Raw genomic sequence first — 21962 nt, forward strand, 5'->3', positions numbered from 1 at the left:
GTCAAGTGTACGTTTTTCTTATTGAAAAACAGTTCCATACTTTAAATTAACGGTCTAAACTCGTGTTTGCCATTCACAAGTTATCAAACAATACATTGTTTATTCCAGTAAGATGCAGCAGTCTTTCTGCACATACAAATAAACAACATGCTTTTGCTTCGTAGGTTCGCTTCGCGTAGCCTTGCTTAGATTGTTTATATCAGGCTACGAAGCCTGCGCGCAGGTTAGATTGTTTATATCAGGCTACGATGTATCTACGAAGCCTGCATGCAGGTAAAAGTGCAATATTTCATGACTGTACTGTATACAGATAACATTTGGTGCTGGAGGCATTTAATCGAGACAACTTTGATAGGCGGAATCATAACAAATTAATTTCTAGGCCTAATGAGAGACAAACAATTAATGCGAAGTATACTAATAAGAATTATGGCCAAATTATACATTATACCACCATTGGCTTTAATTAACATCACCTTTGGACAGCTCATGTTGTTGCTCATTCTCACATGACCAAATTAATGAAATCTAAATAATTAAGACAAACTAAAAAAAGTAATATGTAATCTAGTCCTAAATATTACATGTAACTCTACCAAATTAAGCAAATTATACCTCTAGTTAGACTGGCAACTCTGGAATTACAAATTTTTAAGAAAGAAATTTATAATATACTGTAATGCACAGCTTGCGTAGCTTGGAATAACAGTGATAATATGCCGTCTAAGGCCATATAATGTATTTTCAGATGCATTACATATTCTGGCTAATGCTGATATGAAATGTACTGCTAGTTTGGTGTCATTGACATTTCAGCTTGATATGTGTTTTCTGAAAAAGGTAAATGGTGTCATCAATAATAACTGCAATACAGTAGAAGTAATGGCCAGTGAATTCAGATTCTGTATACATTTTTACACTGCAATTGGTTGATCTTTTCTTCTAATCTAGAATAAATTGCTTCTTTTTTCAGTGGTGAAAGAAACAGCTTTTAGTTACCACTTAGTATTCTTTAAAAAAAAAATGATCCTTTCATTTATATATGATGACTTATTTCTTTTATAAGATAATTTATTTCTTTGTTTTTATTAATTTTTATGTATCCATTAAGATGTTTAATTGGCTTTAAATCTTTTAAAAGCATGCCTTTAGACAGGAACAATTGATATGTTGTAAAACTGGCTTCAACATTTTGTGGTCATGCACAATTTTAAGAAAAGTAATCTGGTACAGTTACAAAAGGTATTAATTTTTAATGTATGTTTGCCTTGATTTTTGTACAGGTAAAAGAAGATATAACATCAAGTTATGGAAAACATTTACAGACTGCTTCAATTGTTTGCCTATAGCAGCCATCATAGATGAGAAGATTTTCTGCTGTCACGGAGGTGAGTCAACCTCAGGTTAACTTGTTTATAAGGAACCAGTCAAGTGGACATAATGTTAAATTGCTTTTTACATTAGCAATGCTATCATTTTTAAAAGTGAAAGTCTTAGTCATTGTTTTCATTGGTATTTTGTCTGAGCCCTAAATATTCTTTAGTCCTGCTATTCTTGGCAGGTTGCGGAAGTACTTTGATAACTCTTTAAATACATAATTTTCGATCAGACAAAATAAAAATTAAAAAAATGTATGTTTGCGGAAAGTAGACATCCTGAAAATATTGTACTGTAATTAGCTTAGGTACTGTATCTAGCCTTGCATTTGTTTTTGGTATGGCTGCCAATGTTGTGTGCTTCTATACCAATAGACAACACAATTTCATGCCAAGGGCTCTGGTAGTACTGTAAATGGCCAGGACTGTTGCTGATTGTGTATGTGTGTGTGAATAAGGCCAAGGTCATCGCTATGAAACAGTAATTGATATGACTCATTCCAGGTTGTGGTAGAACTGGTCTTATCCACTCTTCAGTTTCAGTGTATTAATGTGTGGGCGAATATGTTTCCCCATGTTGCCTACTGTTTATAAGGTGTGGCTATCTGATTGGTAAATTTTGCCAAAATGTTTGATTTGATTTATTCGATATTAGATAAACATAAATGAATAAAAAAAAAAAAACTAAATCAAAACAAATAACTATAGTCAAATATGGATGATACCTAGAATGACCTTTTATATCCTGATGTAGGATTTATTGAAATACTATGAAATTCTTAATTTATAACAAAGATTAAAATATCTATATTTAGAATGGAATGTGTCGTCATTGCAAATTAGATAGGCCTACATATGTTTGGTCTTCAGAAAATATTGTGCTTAGAAACAATGTCCAGTAACTTTAGAGGAATACATAAGCTTCAAGTTATACTAACAGATAAGAAACAAAATCTCTTATGTTTACTACAAAAAATGTGTTATGACTAAATTCACAACCAATCATGTTGCCTGTTAAAAAAAAATTACACATTCATAGTGTGCATATTTTCCCAATCTGATAATACAAACAATGAGAAAGTATTTAGTAGGATTTCCAGCAACTTTAGCAATGAAAATTTGCAATATTAAAGTATGATAGCGTAGCTATGACCTTCTAAAAAACTAACATCTAGAATATGTTGAGCCTTAATGGTTAACATTAATTTTGCAAACTCATGTTGTTAGTTATTTGATAGGAAAAATGCATCTTGCATTCTAAACATATTGGATGGTTGATAGAATTTAATTTTTAAAAAGATATTAGAGTGTATGGAATGACACTAGTTTCGAAATACAGTACGCTAATGAAGACGAAGGATTGATCTGCTTGGTAAAAATGGTGTAATCCAATATGATGCCTGTTTTAGCATGGTGATATCAGGTTCAGGAAAATTATTCATACAATAGGATTTGATTACACAAAGGTGCAGATGGAACATCATCTTGGTCACATCCAACACGAAGTAAAATTGCCAATTATAGACCTGTACAGACTAATCACATTTTATTTGACAAAAACATGGAATATGCTAAATATATGGTCATGATGACATCACACACAGGGCTGAAAATTAGCGGTCGCCAGTGCAACCTTTTTTGGTGTTGGGCGATAATAACTGTCTTGGGTATCGCCCGTCTGGTGACCCTTACAGGGCTCACACTAACCGATCATCATGGGTGAAAACTATTTTGGATTGGTGAAAAAATAACCAATTGCTTTCAGTCATTTTGGTGACCGCTTAAAATCATTTGAAAGTTTAAAATACTTTGCTAAAATACATCTTCTTTTTTTTTTTTTTTTCGTTCTACACTATGTCGCTATTTCCGATCGGGCATGGTGTAATAATTTCTTAACTGATATACTGCTGTAATGCGGTCTGTTTTTGAAGGCAGAATATGTGCTTCTCTCAGCTCTCGCTCTTGATATGGCTGAATAGGTTTGAGACTGGAAGGAACAACGGTGGGATGAATTTTCAACGTTTTATCAATAAATAATTGAATACGGATCCTATTCGTTTAATTATTTTATATATAATATACTGTATTAATATCGTTATGATCATAATTTTACTCTATCTCAATGACAATGTGAATGCCAATTATTGTTTAAGAAGGCAGAACATGTGCTTCTCTCAGCTCACGCACTCAATACAGCTGAATGGGTTTGAGACTGGAAGGAACAACGGTGGAATGAATTTTCAACGTTTTATCAATAAATAATTGAATTTGGTTCCTATTCGTTCAATTATTTTATATATAATACTATAACTATAATACTAATGACCTTTTGGCCGAAAGCCAATTATTTTCTGATGTTCCCATGCACATCTTTTCGACTCTACTGCTGCTGTAGCCTGTAGTTGTAGGTCTAGGATAAGCCTCCTTCTCTAGGCTAGGCCTACTAATTTTCTTCCAACATGTAGGAAAATTAACATTGCATTTGTGTAGTGTTTAGTATAAGGACATATGGATACCTGTGGATAAGTAACATCAACAAGGTAATAAACTTTTACGACTGAGTCCGTGGGTGAGTAGGGCCTGATGATGAGCAAGTCGATCAAGGCCCTAGTCTAGGCCAATATTTGGTAGGACTGACAATCTTGAGATCAAACTTACTAATAATGTACAATTAAAGTAAAATACTACACAGTGTATTTTGCTCGATAATATCTTAGATAAACGTTTGAATTCTTTACTCTAATTGACAACTGTTCACTGAAGTTCAACACATCTTGTGGTATAATTGTTTATCAGGCCACGTTCTACATGTGGTGGTAGATCCTATCACACAACTAAAATGAAGTTATCACACATGGCTTGCGTGGGGAACATTGCAGTAATTGTGGGCTGTACTGTATTTATTTTTTCTAGCTAAACCTATGATTGTGACAGTAATGCCAGTTTGCAGGGTTGGAACCCAGTACTCTAAAGATTATCCACCAAGAGGCATGTTCAAGAATGGAATGCACAGCAGGCAGAAGTAGCTCTTTGATTAATTGCCATCATCTGTCATAAATTTTCCTATCCAGTTTTAGTTGTTGTTCTTTCTGGCTTTTATAGTAATACTGTAGCTTAAGGTTTATTTTAAAAGTATTCAAACATTTACAATTAATATTCAGATTAAGAAGAAAACAGCCTAATTGTAATTTGTTTTATAACTGTTACATATTTCTTTCACAGGACTCTCGCCAGACTTGCAATCAATGGAACAAATTCGAAGAATCATGAGGCCGACAGATGTACCGGATCAGGGGTTATTGTGTGATCTGCTATGGTCTGACCCTGACAAGGAAACTGTAGGCTGGGGTGAAAATGATCGTGGAGTATCCTTCACCTTTGGAAGCGAGATTGTTGCGAAATTCTTAAATAAGCATGATTTGGACTTGATATGCAGGGCACATCAGGTAAGGATGAACATATATTTTGTCTTACTAGTACTGTATTACTTAGTAATCAATTAGTTATATTTGAATGAAGGTGGGAATCCTGTGATTGTGGATACGTTTAGCATAGCAGTTGAGGCTCAGAGTGTCAACCTCATGGTCGGGGATTCAAAACTCTAGCTGTGGAGGTCGTTTTTGTCCTTAAACAAGACACTTTATCTGTGTTAGTCTCTCTATACCTAAGGTGTATTCGGTACATGTATATGTAGTGTAAACAGAATAAGCTGTGAGGAGGAGTGGGCACTCCAAACCTGTGCAGGTTCAACTCCCTATGATTTGGTAATCAACATACTTTTTTGCACCCTCAACATCTCACAAGCCAAAAACCTGAAAATAACAAACATATAACCCATCTCTTCTCCAAAGCTTAATCATACACCACCATATTTAATTTTCATACTGCCAAAATGTAGACTAGCTATCACTAATATCATAGTTCGTGCTGCCTTCTATTTATTTTCACTACCTCCTTCACCAGTTATCAAGAATAACATTTCTATTTTATAGGTTAGATTTCCTGTTTATTTGGTTAGAGATGTTCCACCAGGTGTCATTAAACTTACTATATTTGCCATCTTGTATAGTATTAGTAAGCTTGGTAATTGCCTACATACATTATTATCTGCAGAAATAAACTTTGCCTTTTGGCATTTGGCAATGTCCACTAGCATTCATATAGCTATAAACCTCTTGGAATTTGATGCTCCTGGTGATTTTTATCCCTCATTATTTGCTTCTTATGGTCGGTCGTTTTTAAGCCAGTGGATCTGTTGATTATTTTGACTTCTACTTCAATACCTTCTGTAGGGATATCATTTTTAAAAAAATTAAAAACTAGTAATAAAGAAGTGAGTATAATATATTTTTATGATGGATTTACATAAAAAAAAATACAGTGAGGCCACAGTTGATTCTACATTTCATTGTAGAACATTGTCAAGAATGAATATAGTCCAAGCCAATAAAAACTACCTGAGAATTTAAATGATGATTGAAATTGATCAGTAAACAAGGTAAATTATAAATGTGCCAATAAAGTCGAGACAGCAAACATATATAACATAATATGCAGTATCCCTAGTAGTTGTCCATTGACTGCGAGATACTTACGATTTTTGTGGTATTTTGTTATTTTTACACCAAATCAAGATCCTTAGACATACTTTAAATAAGATTGTAATTGTGCAAAAACTTAGGAAATTAATTTTTTTCATTACATTTACTTCATAAAACAATAATACAAAAAAAAATTACAACAGGATAAACAAGAAGCAAGCTAAATTGCTTTATAAAGTTTATCCGCTGATGTAGGGTAAAATAATTGATTAACAAGTACTTGGTGTTTTCTAATATTTTGTGTCTATTTTTTTCCAATTGTTATTTTGATTAAAGTATGTTTTACTCAGTCCCGCATTATTTTCTTTTTTCAGATTTTAAAACCAGCTGACAAAAAGAAGTTTCCGTATGGTGGTTACAATGCAGGCAGGCCTGTGACGCCACCAAGAGGAAAAGCCAACCAGAAGAATGCAAAGAAATGATTCTGCATTTCAAACCGGATTCATCACCAAGTTTAGTCCAGTGAATTCAATATTTTACAAGAGACATCAGTGCATCATGTTTCCAAACTAATCACCAGTAACATTTTGCATTCCCTCGATTGTGACGACGTTCAGTCTGGCAAAATGGAAAAATGTGTTTCTGTATTTTTCAAAAACTTCATTCAACTAAACATAGAACTCTTATTCTTATAAAAGTTGACAGCTGATTCTCCTTTTATTTGATTAAAAAACAAAATCAACGAAAGGAGTTAATCTGAAAAATTCCCAATTTTATATCTGTAGTACATTAGTTTTTACTCGTCCTATCTTTAATGATTTGAACATTAGACAGACTTCAAGTGGTATATGAAAAGATCTGTCATCAACTTTAATTTCAGTGGTGAAGAACTCAAACAAGGTTGTTTTTTAACTGTTGTGAAAAAGACTAATAGTTTTTTGGATTCTAAAAATTATTCAGATAAACTTGCCTACTACACGAAATGACTGACCTTGATTTTTAGTATCCAATTGTGTACACTTATAAAAATATATAAGTTTGTGACAAAATATGTGACAGGCTATTGATTTATTGTATTTATTAATTTATAAATTCTTTTTTACGTCAGGTGAATGGTTGGGGTAAATCTAATATCCGATTTCACCGTTTTTAATTAATGTGTTGATTGGATTGTTCAATTGATTTGTTGGTGTACATGGCAACACCTCTCCATAGACTGAAGTGATATTAATGTAAAATTAATATTTATTGGTTGCATATATTATTCTAAATGAACTAGATTATCTGTATGTTAGCAACATATTTGCATCACCCGTCCCCTTAACTGTTAATTCTCGTGTGGCTCACTTTCTGGACCCTGTCTGGTTGGACTACCCATAGTAATGTTGTATGAAATCCAGTGCTCTTTACTATGTGGTTTTAGAAATAGTGGAAATATGTACCGAATAATATGCGATTTTAACATCAAATGGGGAATGATCTTGCCAAAATTTTGTTCTCTTACATTTGAGGTTACTGAATATTGTATTTGTATTTCATATAAATGAAATATAAATGTGATTAATTATTCCACCAATACCTAACCTGCTATTAAGTTTCTGGGGAGTTTAAGGTTGGGAGGTTTGTCCCAAGCACATTATAATCTGTGTCGTCAAATTGTGAAGTCAAAACTCTTAAGTATATAGTTAAATGTGTGAGAAAGCGAGATGTACAGTATTTGAGCTTCATTGACGAGACTGTTGGTTGAATGTATCGGGCGTGTTCATAGAAATTTTAAATTTCCTGAGTGGTTACAGCATCCATATTCTATACAGCCATGACGTAGCCATGGACAAAAATGCTAACTTGTGATATGTACAGCAGTGGTCTTATTATGACTTAGTTAAATCATTGTGAACATTTTATTTTAAATAATTTATCTTTAAATGTTTACAGCCAGTCCTTTAGCTGGAGAGGACGTGGGTAGTAGTGAAAGATAAAGAAATCATTGTAACTTGTACAAATTCCAATGTTCTTAGAAGAATTATCCTGTGTTGTACAATATGTCCTGTTTGGTAGTGAATAAAATAAGCTTTGTATTAGTATAATATTGCCAACATCTTTTCTTTTACAATAGACAAGACTTTTTGATACATTGTTTCGCAAACCCACCGTCTGCTAATAATGATTTCAAATAAAAATAAAAATTTACTTTTGGTCAGTAATTTCCTTTAAGAAGATTATGCCTAAAACAAGGGATCTTTTTCATCCTTTATATAAATTTAAACCATTTATCAACCCGATTCATACCATGCTGTGTTCAACATAATAACATCGCATTCTTTATTGTGCAATTTGATCTTGAGCAAGTGTCTTATTTTTTACTTTGCACACTCAAAATTTTATTGACGAATAAACATAAATGTACCGTATTTGAATTTTCTCTGCCTTGATGCCTTTGACAACACTATTTCGGTAAATTAGAAGTTTTTGCTGTAGAAGGTATCCAAAAAGTCTTGCCTCTGTTGCATTGTACAGTGCTTTCATTTGCTGATTTATTTAATCACACATTAATATATGTGCCTGTCATTCTATATATTTTTCTTCATTAGATACCCACATCATTAGACACCTAGTCAGCCTTAATGCTGATTTTCATTGCCTTTTAAACCAACTATATAATAAGTTTGCTCTTATAGCTAGTTATGCTACAAGATATGATGAGTTCAATTATGCAAGAGGCTAGCGCTTCTAGGTTTATTACAGAAGGCAGATCCAAGACTTCAAAATAGAGAAGGGGCACCTCAGCCCTACTAATTTGATTATGGCAGCTTTAAATGGCCAGAAATGGCACTCTCAAACTTGCATTTAAATATACAGTAATTTTCTTTTTTCTTCACTTTTTTACAATTTTTGAAAAATTTATGTGGCCCTGGGCCGGCTGTTCCTGACCAAGTAGCATTGGATTCAATCCAGCTTAAATTTCTCATTATTGACCAAAGTAAGCCTCGTTTTCTTGTTGATTAGAGATTTGGTGCAAGTCTACTTGCCAAGCTGTTACTATGAACACAACTGTTGGCACAGAAAAATTTCATGCAATGTTTCTATACCAGAAGGGCATTCAGAGGTGAGAGCCCTATTTTTAAAATTAAAAAATTAGGGAGGGAAAAAAAAAATTTGCTTTAGAAATTTAAAGTCTTGCGTGTGCCATTTCTGGTCATAATAAGGTGACATAGACATAAAATCCCGCCATGGGCCATTGCCTATTTTAAATTTTTCTGGATCCGCCACTGTGTGCACTCTACACTTAATAATATATAATGATGAAAAATGTACGTTATTTGGTTTGATCAGGAAGTCTTTAATTGTAACACAAGCGAAATATCTGGTTGTGCATACTGTACATTGTACTGTGTATAGCAACTTGTACTAGGAACTTGTTTTCCTTTGATATTTGGGAATTTCAACAATGCTCTGACATCACAGCAGCATTTGTATCACTGAATACCTGGGATTTCATCGACTATGGTATATTGTTGGACCATATCTTCATTGCTTGTGTCCTATTAAATCCATAAGTACCAGGTTGAAATAGCCAAATATCATATGGGGATCAAATCCATTTATTTCCTTCACACTGTGACAACCAAAAAACACTGAATTCATTGCTAGTTTTATAGTATATTTTTTATTATACTGTACAGTACTGTAAACAAAGCAGATGAATTCCCCCAATGTTTATGATACACATTCTATACGCAGTATTTTGGAACACTGCTTGTCCAAGAATATTAATGTAGCTGTACCGTATATATATATTGTCACAAAAAAATACAACCAACATGTTTGAGAAGACTTTTGCATAACCCCCTTATAACGTATAAGATGACCCCCTTGTTTCATGGTCAGAATTTTAACTTTCTGCTGCTCTCTTTTGGTCTTAATACTGAATCTAGCTGGCTAACTAAAAAACAGAGCCAAATGTATGGCTAATCTTTCAAAGAATACCATTTTTATGGGCTTTTAAATGTTCATCAAAATCTTATTTCTCCGCATCATTTAAAATTGCTTTCATTCATACGAATAGTTAGTAGCTTCATTTGACAGTAGTAAATTTGCGACGATCCGCATGTAAGACGAACATGGTTTAAAAATTTTAGACGACCCCCTGTTTTCCGATCGTATTTTTCTATTTTAATCCTTGTCTTGTATGCGAGAATATACAGTATTTCATATATTCCAACTTGACAAATCAGTAGAGAGCCAGAAATATGTGGTTGTCGCCCAAACATGCGCTTGCATACGTTTGCACTGTCGTTTTTGTGGGAGCTTACGATTCACTGCTACTGATGAGGAAGACCTGGCTGTTGCAAGAGGATCAATGCCTTTTGAACCAATGCACGGTTCTATTACCAGCAAATGATAAATCTTTGGTCCAACAATGTTCATTAAAAGTAGCCTGCTTATCCACTGTCCATCTTTAAACCACTCCCTGAGCACCTTTTGAAGGTGCTGTTGTCAGTTACCTTCCACCAATCACAAAACACGTTTCTTCTCCAGTATTCTCTTCCTCCTCCTCCTCCTCCTCTTCATCATCTTCTGTTGTGGTAGGTGAAAAAAAAATTAATTAATTCTTATTCCTTTATATTCACACCAGTAGTGCCTCTAGAAATTGACCGACAAGTACGACAGAGGGTCTAAACCATGGTTCACCCAAGGCCTCGGCCAGGATTCCATAATGAGAGGGAAAGACTTTATGGTTTTCTTAGCTATTATTTTCCATAATAATGGACATATCTCGTAAAATATAAACACATGTCTTACTAATATTTCAATAAACTTACCTTTAGTACTTTCCTCAAGTTTTTGCTTCTTCAGTTTTGCGTTAAGTTTCTTCTTATTCCTATAAATGTGAATTAGTCATTTATTAAGACATAAACAGAAATTATATTCTTTTTCTTGACCTATAAATTTTGAATAAAATTGATAATGTATACTAACAACAATAACAGTAATAACAACAATAACAGTAGTATGTGATGCATCATACTAAAACCGGGATTTCAAAATATGTAAATATTACATTACTCCCATTGGTTGATATTATCGAGAATCAATTACCGTTTAGCTCGTTTTTTAGCAGTTCTCTCTTCAGCTTGTTTTTCATTTTCTTGTAATTTCTTTTGAAACTCGGCTTCTTTTTCATCCTATGAAAAATAAAATAACTGATTATGAGGCTGTGGAGTGATGTTGCTGAGTAAAAATGAGACACTTAAGTACATCAGAGCTGCCGTAATATCAGTAACTCTAGAATCACCTACACATTGAACAGGAAAGGGGAAAACAAATAGATTCAAGGTAAGTCCACCATTCCTAGTAGTCCCAGTGGTGGCACACTTGTCAGTCAAGCATGGACCCCCATCATCTGACACCACAATGAGGTCGTCAAAAAAAAAAAAAGTTTACCGATCCAAAGAAAGTTATTTGTGATTGCCAATACATAATATTGTGATCTAAATGCATGATTTTATTCCACCAGTGTGCATCTCAAAACTACCAAAAATGAGGCAATTGCAGTAGCCACTTTCCTTGTGAGCATCTACATTTATAACAGAAAATGGATCCCTGTCATTTGATTGGTGGATTTGGTATCACGTGACATTGGTTATTTACCCCATTTTGCCACTCATCATGTAAATAAATTTCCATCCGTGCATTTTCTTCCCATCTGTTTTTGCCACTTGCACGGTGCCTAGGAAATGACATAACTTCAACCTATACAATCTTTAATGTAATAGATTAATCGCGAAATGGAAAGAATATTTTCATGAGTTGAAAGATTGACTGTTCCTTTCAATTCGGCTCCACCTAGTAAAAATATTCTTCCCATTGCGCTCATGAACATTCATTATTTGTAAACCATTTGTGAGCATTTTAATTTGTTGCAAAGCATAGGGATTAAAGTAGAAACTCGCCTTTTCATTTTGGCCATCGATAAAATCTTGCCTGACTTGCTCCCTTCGTCTGTAGCCACGATAGACGTGAAATTCTCCACTTCCAGCACCAGCACTCGAGCCTGAGAACAAACAACCAATGCATCACACATTTAAAATGATCTTCATTAATTATTGATAACATAGAATAAAATCATCTCTTTTCAAAGATTATTTGATTTGAACATTCATTTATGTTGAAACACTGTCAGAAATACACTTAACAAACATAATTTGAATTGTTCTAATCAAATGTGTTACTTATTAAAAAAAATAATTATCACTTAGACTGCTTGCTTGAAAATGATTTCAACATGAATTTACAAGTTTGAAATTTCAATTTTTTAACTAACCCATTACATCACGAACAAATTCAGGGGGTTCTCGAGGTTTCCATTGTTTTCTGACTTCTGGTATAAATACTGGTTTTTCCTTAAAAAAAAACAAAAGACAAATATTTAACATAATATTCTTTGGATACATAAGCAGCAATTATTATATTATTTGGTAAAGACAAAAAAAGAGTGAAAATGCTGTGTGACTGTGGGTAACCAATTTTGTACTGCTAAATTACAAAACAATTTTGATCAATTTTGGCAGTTGTTGCAAGGTAGATCTAGTTTGCTGGTAGTCAAAGTATACAGTATATCATATCGTATCATTTATTTTGCCAAATTTAAGAACAAAAGGGCAGGTTTGCCAAAATGCAAGAAGAGTTGTCATCAAGGGCTGCTCATAGCCTAACAACAAACAAAATACAAAACTTCTTAAAAAGTAGACACTATTATATAAAAATATTAAAACACTAAAAAGCTATACACATCAAGTAACATAATTTAAACTGCTAAAGATAGGTTACAAAATCATTATACATAAAAATAAAACTGTAAAAAAGTAGGAGAATCAGTTATAATTAAAATGGGCAACAAAGAAACCAGTTACAAAGGTAAAATTATTTGAGTTTTGCTATGAAAATGTTATATATTAAAAAGTAGTCATTTAAAATCATCGATGAGGTGTCTGGCTATAATAAAAATATTAATACAGAATTGTTTATATACAGGTACTTTCGTCAACTTAAGTTGATCAAGAATCACTTTTTTTTATATAGCTGTAGGCCTAGTCTTCTTTCACAAAAAGAAGAAAACCATCGGGGGAATATGTTAGGTATTTTCTGCATATTAATAGACTATCTACCTATAAAATCGAATAAGCCTCTAAAACCCCTATATCGTTACATTTTTTGGGGGCTTCGCCTTTTAAGACATTTTGAACAATGCCCGACCACGTCCACCTCTGGCCACTCTAGCATATTTCACACCCCCCCCCCCCCCCCCCCCCCCCCCCCCACCCCCCGATTACAGATGCTGGCACCCCCACTGCTTTCCGGTTGTTTACTGTGGCATTTTACAATGTCTTTACACTAGAGTATGAATGACCATGGAGGAAAGTATATTTCCTGGATGGAATTAACTAAGCTAACTACTGTATACATTAACAATTGATTATCGAGCACCCATGCTCTAGGCTAGGCCTAGCACTAGCACTCCCGCCCTAGCTAGCATCTACTTTCTAGCTACGCAGTCATGTCTGTTGTGCTGGGACTTGAGTTAGGGCTGTGTTGTTATTTATTTATAGCCTAGCAATGCGATGCCTGTTTTTCTGATCATTACCGGATTTTTCATCAACCTTTCGACATGTAGTCGTTGTCTATCACTAGCAGACTTTGGAACAAATATCGGTTCATCTTTAGATTTCACATGTTGCTTCTTTTCTTCCTCTGTCATTTTAAAATGCGTGCACGCGAAAACAACATCAAAACAACATCCGTCCGTCCGAGAATGAAATTTGGCGATTTGATGGTGTAAGTAAAAATAGAAAAGCGAATATGAATCTACAGTTGAACATCGTGCTAGACCGCGTAGTTTTACAGACTCAACACAGTTCTGTACTCTGTACACCGTATAGTACGCCCCCTATGTTTACACTATTAGTTGATAAAAAAGTTGAATGTTTACTTTTGTGAATGTGGCAGATTGTTGCTGCCAAATGCTGGTTTGTAGTAGTTGCAATATGCGGAATTGTTTAAATTTTCCATAGCACGTGTCATATCATTATATTTTACATCATGGACACGAAGATAGATTCAACTAACGATGACACACCGTTCCAGGAAACGAAAAAGAGTGGCGAAGTCAAGGGTAAGTGTAAGGACAAGGTAACCCTCCTCCGATGCATGCATGCATGCATGGAATTAGGTCTTTGTGTGGTTTACCATTCCTCTTATAAAAAAATAAACAACAGATCGTTGTAGACCCACCTAGGCCTAGGCAGGCCTGCGCTTTTTATTTAATCATTAACTAGTCGTATATTTTGAGATGTGTTTAATAATATTCTGTATTGTTGTTTGCTTTTAATATTTAGATAGATTTACTTACTGTATGTAGTCTTGGGATTTTGCTTGTCAGTCTCAGGCCATGGCAGGGTCCTGGTTTTCGCACCACTAAAAGTTTCTGTACTGCATGAGAATTTTGAACTAAAATAAACTTAATGCGCCATTCCCAGCAAAACTTGATATTTAAAGAAAAATCTGATTTTTATATAGCCCATGTTAGAAAGATTTAATATAAATATAATATGAAATTGCTAGTTTAACTGAATTTTTTTAATTAGATCGATGATGATGGATTTTACTATAAGAGTTCAGAGAGGAAATCAATGTCATCTGCATACGAAAACTCAAGGGGTAAACATTTCATGTCAATTGGTGGATGTGGTCGAAACACAGTTACAGCTCTCAAATTGTACAAAGCTCCGACAAATGTAATTGTATAGAAAAATCTTGACAACAGTCACTTTGAGACAAACCCAAAACGGATTCAAACTTATTAGATAGTTTTCCCCCAACTCTAACTTGCAATTATTGTATTTGATAACAAAAATCTAACAAGGACGTATTTCATCATCTGCGCATCCAGCATCCTTTAATAATCGTAGAACAGTGTCTCGTCTAATAGTATCGAATGTAGATGTCATGTCAAGACCCATCTTATAAAATTGCCAATTCTTTTCCATGACTACTGACATTAATATTCTTTGTGCCCATACTATATCAGCACAGCTTCCACCTCTCTTGTAAGCACTTTGAAAAGGTCCAGTATAATTATTGACGGTCTCTTCAATATGTTTATAAACAATTAATGACATTACTTCGCAAATAGCATTAATCTATGTATGTGGTCTCAAACAGGGACCTTTTGGTTTTCCTGGTTTCTGTAGAGGTGTAATAATTCCTTCGGTTAAGCTCTGTAAATGTATATTTCTTTCAAAACGTTGATTAATAATGCTAGCATAAAAAACATAAAACTCATCACTTGCATATTTATTAAATTCTGTTGCAATATTATCTGGTCCGCAAACTTGCTATTTTTTGTAATGATAATGCAGCCTAAAACTACATTTGAAATGAGTTTTACACAATATATAATCAATTTGACGATAGTATGGCTTAGTTTCATCTGTTTGTTTACCAGCAGCCCAGTTTTTAACATACATAGTATGTGTTGTTACATGGCGAATCTTATGTTTAAATGCAGTATTGCAAGCAAAAGGACTATTATTCATCATAAACTTTGTTTCAATATTTGACCACTATCATTAATGAATCCATGACCATATAAACCAATGTATTCAGATATGTTATCAAGACCAGTATTATTTACTTTTACAAGTACAGCATTGAAATCGCCTAAGACAAACAATTCCCAGTTAGCAGGTATTCTACAAACTTTTTCTAGATCAAACTGGGATTGGTTTTGCCTTCACCGCAGTGGGACTGTATGCGTTAACAATTCTGCATTTAACATAATCATTGTTATGACTTGGCAAAATAATATTTAGATAGGCAATGTCATTGCAATTATATTCCAAGTTTCAATGTATTCTGAAATTCTACTATGTATTAAAAAACCAATCCCTCTATGCCTGGATTGACATTGTTCAAAACAAATTATCAATTTTTTGACATGTAGAAAAACAAAGCCATACTGTTCACATACTTTGGTTTCTTGTAATACAATTATGTCACTTCTATATGTTTTACAATCTTGATCAATAGTGTGTTTAAAACCACGAACATTAAACGTGGCCAGAGACAAATACATTGTTACAATTATAATAAATCTTATCATCACTTAATAATAAAATGTAGTTGTAATTGTAACTTGAAATTTTTAATATATTAACAGACAAATCAAGACATGTCAAAACTCACTCACTGTGTTGTTGCTAATTTTTCCGAAAGTGGTTTACATATTACGTAGTACAGGAATTGTACTGTACTTTCGGGTCATATCAGAGCACGCTGCTTGCCTGATAATTAACTCACCACGAGTGATTTATCCGGTGTGGGATCCGGCAAGGTCTGTCATGTAGATCAGCGTAGTTAGGCTTACGGGTACGCTAGGCTAGCGTAACAACAAGTTTAAATGTTCATTCAAACAGTAAAAACTCAAAACCGAAAACGCAAATAATATCTTCTTATTACAAAAATGTATACGCAATAAGTTAAACTGTCTAGAAGTGGATTAAATTGATGGTTAAAAATCTCCACTGCTATGCCAGGTCGTTACACGTTCACGCCAAAATGAACTTGTTTTATTTGCATTTGTAAATTAATGGCTATATGCTGTGTACACTTCAATCTTGAAAATAATTATGACCAGAGCAATTATTTTAAATAGAGGTGTCAAATTATTGGTCTGCATTTGCTATTTGCAATGCTTGGCCTACAGTATGTGCCTATCATATATCTACAGTATAAGCAGGATGTTTCCCGGAAGTATCAGAAGTTATTCTTACTCATAGACATACAACTTTCTTTTATGCTTCCTCTGCTTTGGCCCTTATTTATATTTCTTATCAATGCACTAAAGGAAATTATATAATATGCCTTATAAATTGATTAATTGATTTTACTCTACAGTACCTAATACATATTAATTAGATAATTACAAATATTTCATTGGTAAATTCCACTTGGTACACGATACAGTGTCTATAGATCTAGAGCCCAGATATGCAAATGGGTCAGAACTTAAAGTAGGGTTGCCAAAATATATTGTATGGTTGCTGGAAGTTTATAGAATATTTAGTGCTCCAAGATTGTTTTTGTTAATCACATTTATTTGAGTCGTGCATTTTAGCGACAATAACAGTATTAACTTTGGTGTCCGACACATGAAAGTAGGCAAATGCCAAGAATGCCTCTGTGCTCTTTGCATTATTATTACCCAGTCGTTGAATCAAACACCTAATGCCTTGTTATACAAACTGTAGTCACAACATAATTACGGATTTTGATAAGATCCTCCGACTTTGTATAATTATACTGTGACTGACAACTTAACCAGTTAAGCATTTTAATCAAAGTATAAACTATCTCCATAGAAAAAATTTTCAAGAAAAAATTAGTTAAACAAATGGTGGGTCGAAATGTTAGCTAGTGTATGCTGAAATATAGGGTCACCATATCAAACAGTCTGAATACCATGGATGTAGAGCATATTAAACAAAATTGTTTTCAAACCCTTCCTGGTAGGCGACAGACAGCCCCTGTGGTGGATGACGAGAGTTGCTGGTACTGTGTTTCCGGGTAGCACAGACACAAAGCGACTCTTAGGGGAGAAGAAAATCATTGATCGAGTTCCTAGTTCACATTATCTAAGTGCCTTGCATCCTTTGGCAAAAGACGCTATATAAATTTCTATATTACAGTTAGTATTATTATTATTATTATTAATATTATTATTATTATTATTATTATTATTATTATTATTATTATTATTATTATTCCTGTCGAAGTTTATCACACTAAATCCTGTTGTAGATCCATGTCAATTTTCCTGTAGTCTATTTTTAATGGTGAATCTGTTCTGCACGTTGCACTTTGCAGTCCAAGAACTCACTATGAGCATAATCAGTCTGCATGATTGTGTGACTGTAGAATTTCCGTATGGTCCTGTTCTCCATTTTAATTTATAGGCCTATTCTACTATTGAACAATAGTCTATTGTGTTTAAAACTGTTTAGTCACCCCAAGCAGAATATATTATTTCCTTAATCGTGTGGATTAATCGCTCATACTTATAGTGTATATCCTCATTCCATTATCAGAGTAGACTGTACTGTGCTATCAAGTTGCCAAATTAAAGGGGAAATAATTTATTGCTCAATAATTTTAGAAATATCTTGCACAGTATACCAAGAAATATAATATCAACTTGATATACTAATTTTGTATTTAGTATATGTGACCAGCTCCAGCAAAATGCTACATTTATCGCAATTTATAACGACCAACGAATCAGAATTTTGAATGATTTCAGGTTTTTGCAATTTATAAAGAAATGTTTAAAAGAAGAATATTGAAGAACATTCTACAAAATATTATTAATCACTAAATCTAACTGAAAATCATATTAAAATTTTTTTTTAAATATAAATCCTAATATTAAACTAATGATTTTAGAAGCTGTTTTTCAAAACTACACATATCCAATGAATTAAATATTCATAACTTTGCATGTAATCGCTCATACTTATAGTGTACATCCTCATTCCATTATCAGAGTAGACCGTACTGTGCTATCAAGTTGCCAAATTAAAGGGGAAATAATTTATTGCTCAATAATTTTAGAAATATCTTGCACAGTATACCAAGAAATATAATATCAACTTGTTATACTAATTTTGTATTTAGTATATGTGACCAGCTCCAGCAAAATGCTACATTTATCGCAATTTATAACGACCAACGAATCAGAATTTTGAATGATTTTAGGTTTTTGCAATTTATAAAGAAATGTTTAAAAGAAGAATATTGAAGAACATTCTACAAAATATTATTAATCACTAAATTTAACTGAAAATCATATTAAAATTTTTTTTAAATATAAATCCTAATATTAAACTAATGATTTTAGAAGCTGTTTTTCAAAACTACACATATCCAATGAATTAAATATTCATAACTTTGCTAATACTCAACCAATTTCCATTAAATAAACATTATTTTAAAGGAGAATTCATACAGAATTTTAAAATACTAAAAAGTTTATTTTGAATTTTTCCTAGAAATTGTGGGTCCTGCAAGAGCTGGTCACATACTGTATTTGAATTGTACTGTATATGTTTTGCTTGCAACACATCTAAATATAGGAATTCTGTAAATGATTAAACTGTATAGTTAACTTCTCATACAGTATACTAGTTAAACTGTCACTAGATTCTGTTTTCATCAATAATGTATAGCCAGTACAGCCAAGTGAAGTTCAAAAATGAAAATTCTTGCTGTTACCTTTGTTTTGTTGTTGACAAAATGTTTGAAATTTGAAACACAATTGTAATAACCTAGAATGCATTTCTTGTGATAGACGTGGTTCCAGTCCCTAATTTTGTCTTAATCAGTGAAAATTATTATATTTTGGCACCAATGGCATTCCATATTATTCCAAATTATCCAAAATTACAAAAAGTCAATACAGTAAATTAGAGACTTGTGAATGAGTTGTTGTGAAGTTAAAATATTAAAATCTAAATTTTTCAATAAAGAATATGGATACGTTCAGACCAGTGAGTTGAGCCGGGTTTATCCACCTGCCAGTCTGAACTAGGTGGCTTATCTCAAGCCGGACTGTGTTCCTGTAGTATAGTAATTAGGCCTGGCATGCCACCGTGTTTAATCGCTGATTTCGATTTCGGGTAAAAAATTACTAATCAGCATTCAATTACGTGTGCTGTGAGCAAGCATACGTTTCGCGCGCAATGTTTTGAAACTTGTTTCCACGTTACAGTTCATTAATATGCAAATTCTTGTGCCCGGCTAATCCAGCTAGTCTGAACACCCAGCAAAGTTAAGCCGGGCTTTATGTAAGCCTGACTTATCTCCAAGCCTGAACGTAGCCAATACAGTAATGAATTTCTCATTGTGGAGTAATTAATAGATTAACAATTCATCTTTGTAAAAAGTACTGGTATTATCAGCTATAAACTAACTTCATTGCTATATTATGGTACACTTTTATCATAGTAGACAGAGGCCATCTCAAAAAAATTTCTTGCATCAACATCCAATTTTAACATCTCACGTGACATAAAAAATTCTTAAAAGATAAAATGTATAGGCCAATTATACTTTAAAATTCATAAAAATGTGAATTCGTCATTAAAATGCATATAAATTTCTTTTAATGGAGCTGTACCGACTGATGGCTGTAGACAAACACCACTACGATTTAAAAAAAAACATAGAGGATGATTTAGTCATGATTTTTACATGGAGGGAGCTATACAATTGTTTTTGTCTCGTATCAGACACCAACAAAGTTGGCAGATATACAGTATGAAATTTTGTTGTGTCTATTAAAAATTAAAATAGATTTCATAGCTGTTAGTTTTTGCAACAAATAGATAATTAAATAATAAGAAACAAGAAAAAAACTTCTTTATTGTTATTATTTGGGCATGGGTCACAAGAATATGGTACTGAATTTCAAAGTGTGGTACAAATTTAAAAGTAGATATTAAACCTAAAATATCCTCCGATGGCAGGCTGATCTGCTGGGAGGTACCAGACAGAAAACACCTGCCTACCTGTAGCTATCCTGTGATAATAGGCGATTATACTACTTATACTAATCAGCTTATCTATAAAAAGTATACAACACCATTATTCCTCCATGTTATGATCATGTTATACCTCCATCAAACAAGAGGATAGGTGAGATGAGATATTCAGTAAGAAGGGTAAATTTAGTGTTATACAGTATCCAGTTTTGCAGCAAACATCAGATAAAGTGTTTTGTTTGACCCCTATATACATAAATAGAGTTACAAAGTCCAAATGGTCATACAGTAGCATCAGGAATGAACCCTGAATTTGTAACCCAAAAGGAACACTTGTTGTCCATGGATTAAGTTACCTGTGTTGATTAAAAAAAGGTAAGGTGTAGCTTGTCATAGGAGTTAATTAATTTGTGTATCCATGTCTTTTATAATTTAATTATAATTTAATGATTTGATGCCTAATATTATACAAATATTGACTGCTCATGTGGCCGGGAATGGTGAAATCTACTGCCCAGAGGTGCAGACCGTAGCCTATCTTAGGCCTAAGATAGGCTACAGTCTCCACATCACAGAGGGGCTATATTTCACCGTTCCCCAAATCTAGAGCAGTCAATATTTGTTTTATATACCTCATACATAGATTGAGAAGAGCAATTACCAGTTCATCAAACTTTTTTTGGACTACATACTGTATTTATTTATTCTTTCTTTTGACTGGATACATTTTCAATAAAAATGTACTTCTGTCCCAAATGGTCCAGTAATTTTTAACTTTGTTAAGAATAGAAACTTAATTAAAATTAACATAATCATACGGATCATGTAATGAGACAGGAAGAGGTTGATATGATAAGATGGGCAGCAGAAAGAGTAGAAAATGGGAGCAGAGGGCGACCCAGAAAGAGATGGATGGACCGCATCAGAGAAGATGGAAGATGGTGGACCTAGAAGCAGTAATGGATCGCACCAGATGGGAGGACAATAATGACACGACCCGACACCCATGAGGCAAACGGGATGATGATGATGATGATGATGAAAACAAAAATCATTAGATTTAATATAACAAAAACAACAACAATAGGTTTGTAAACATGATAACTGAGAAGAACAAAAACAAAGATAATTTAAATATGATAAATGCTGTTTCTTCAAAAAAGCAAATACAAGCTACACAGCGAACATCTTTAAACACAGTAAGATTAGAAAAAGAAACACAGGAAAAAAAACTTAATACCTAAAACTGATAGGCAGGTCTCCATATATAAGCATACAGAAACAGTATGGTAAAGAAAAATATAGTACTATTTAAGATTTAAAGTGACATACAAAATGAGCAAATGTTACTTATATTATAATATGAATTATTATATTTCAAATTATGTAAATATGTATTTATTTTATTTGAATTGCATATCATTATAAACATAATATTTAATATATAT

The 21962-nt window shown here is 33.2% G+C and overlaps 3 protein-coding genes across 4 annotated transcripts in view; 2 read left to right on the top strand and 1 right to left on the bottom strand.

Moving 5' to 3' along the window:
• Window positions 1-4894, top strand: part of LOC117105211 (serine/threonine-protein phosphatase PP1-gamma catalytic subunit B) — a 12752-nt gene extending 7858 nt beyond the window's left edge. The window contains exons 4-5 of the mRNA XM_033246282.1: window positions 1284-1388; window positions 4599-4894. Coding sequence (XP_033102173.1) covers window positions 1284-1388; window positions 4599-4879 — 386 coding nt within the window. The 3' untranslated portion in view covers window positions 4880-4894. The remainder of the gene's footprint in view (window positions 1-1283; window positions 1389-4598) is intronic.
• Window positions 4895-7087: 2193 nt separating this feature from the next.
• Window positions 7088-13756, bottom strand: LOC117105212 (PRKR-interacting protein 1 homolog). The gene is made up of 6 exons (XM_033246285.1): window positions 13563-13756; window positions 12243-12321; window positions 11872-11972; window positions 11018-11103; window positions 10741-10799; window positions 7088-10495 (listed from the first exon to the last, which is right to left on the bottom strand). The coding sequence occupies exons 1-6, from the start codon at window positions 13674-13676 to the stop codon at window positions 10419-10421; spliced, it is 516 nt and encodes a 171-aa protein (XP_033102176.1). The 5' UTR covers window positions 13677-13756; the 3' UTR covers window positions 7088-10418.
• A 114-nt stretch (window positions 13757-13870) lies between these two features.
• LOC117105210 (voltage-gated hydrogen channel 1-like) overlaps window positions 13871-21962 on the top strand; it is a 14924-nt gene continuing 6832 nt past the window's right edge. Inside the window, exon 1 of one of the 2 annotated variants that reach the window (XM_033246280.1) lies at window positions 13871-14090. In XM_033246280.1, the coding sequence (XP_033102171.1) occupies window positions 14018-14090 (73 nt within the window). In that variant the 5' untranslated portion in view covers window positions 13871-14017. Of the gene's footprint in view, window positions 14091-20636; window positions 20890-21962 lie in introns of those variants that run through there. The other variant, XM_033246281.1, reaches the window with a different exon arrangement.

Source organism: Anneissia japonica, unplaced genomic scaffold (genome assembly GCF_011630105.1).
Source record: "Anneissia japonica isolate Jap-2015-1 unplaced genomic scaffold, ASM1163010v1 scaffold287726_len2788222_cov184, whole genome shotgun sequence".
NCBI lineage: Eukaryota > Metazoa > Echinodermata > Crinoidea > Comatulida > Comatulidae > Anneissia > Anneissia japonica.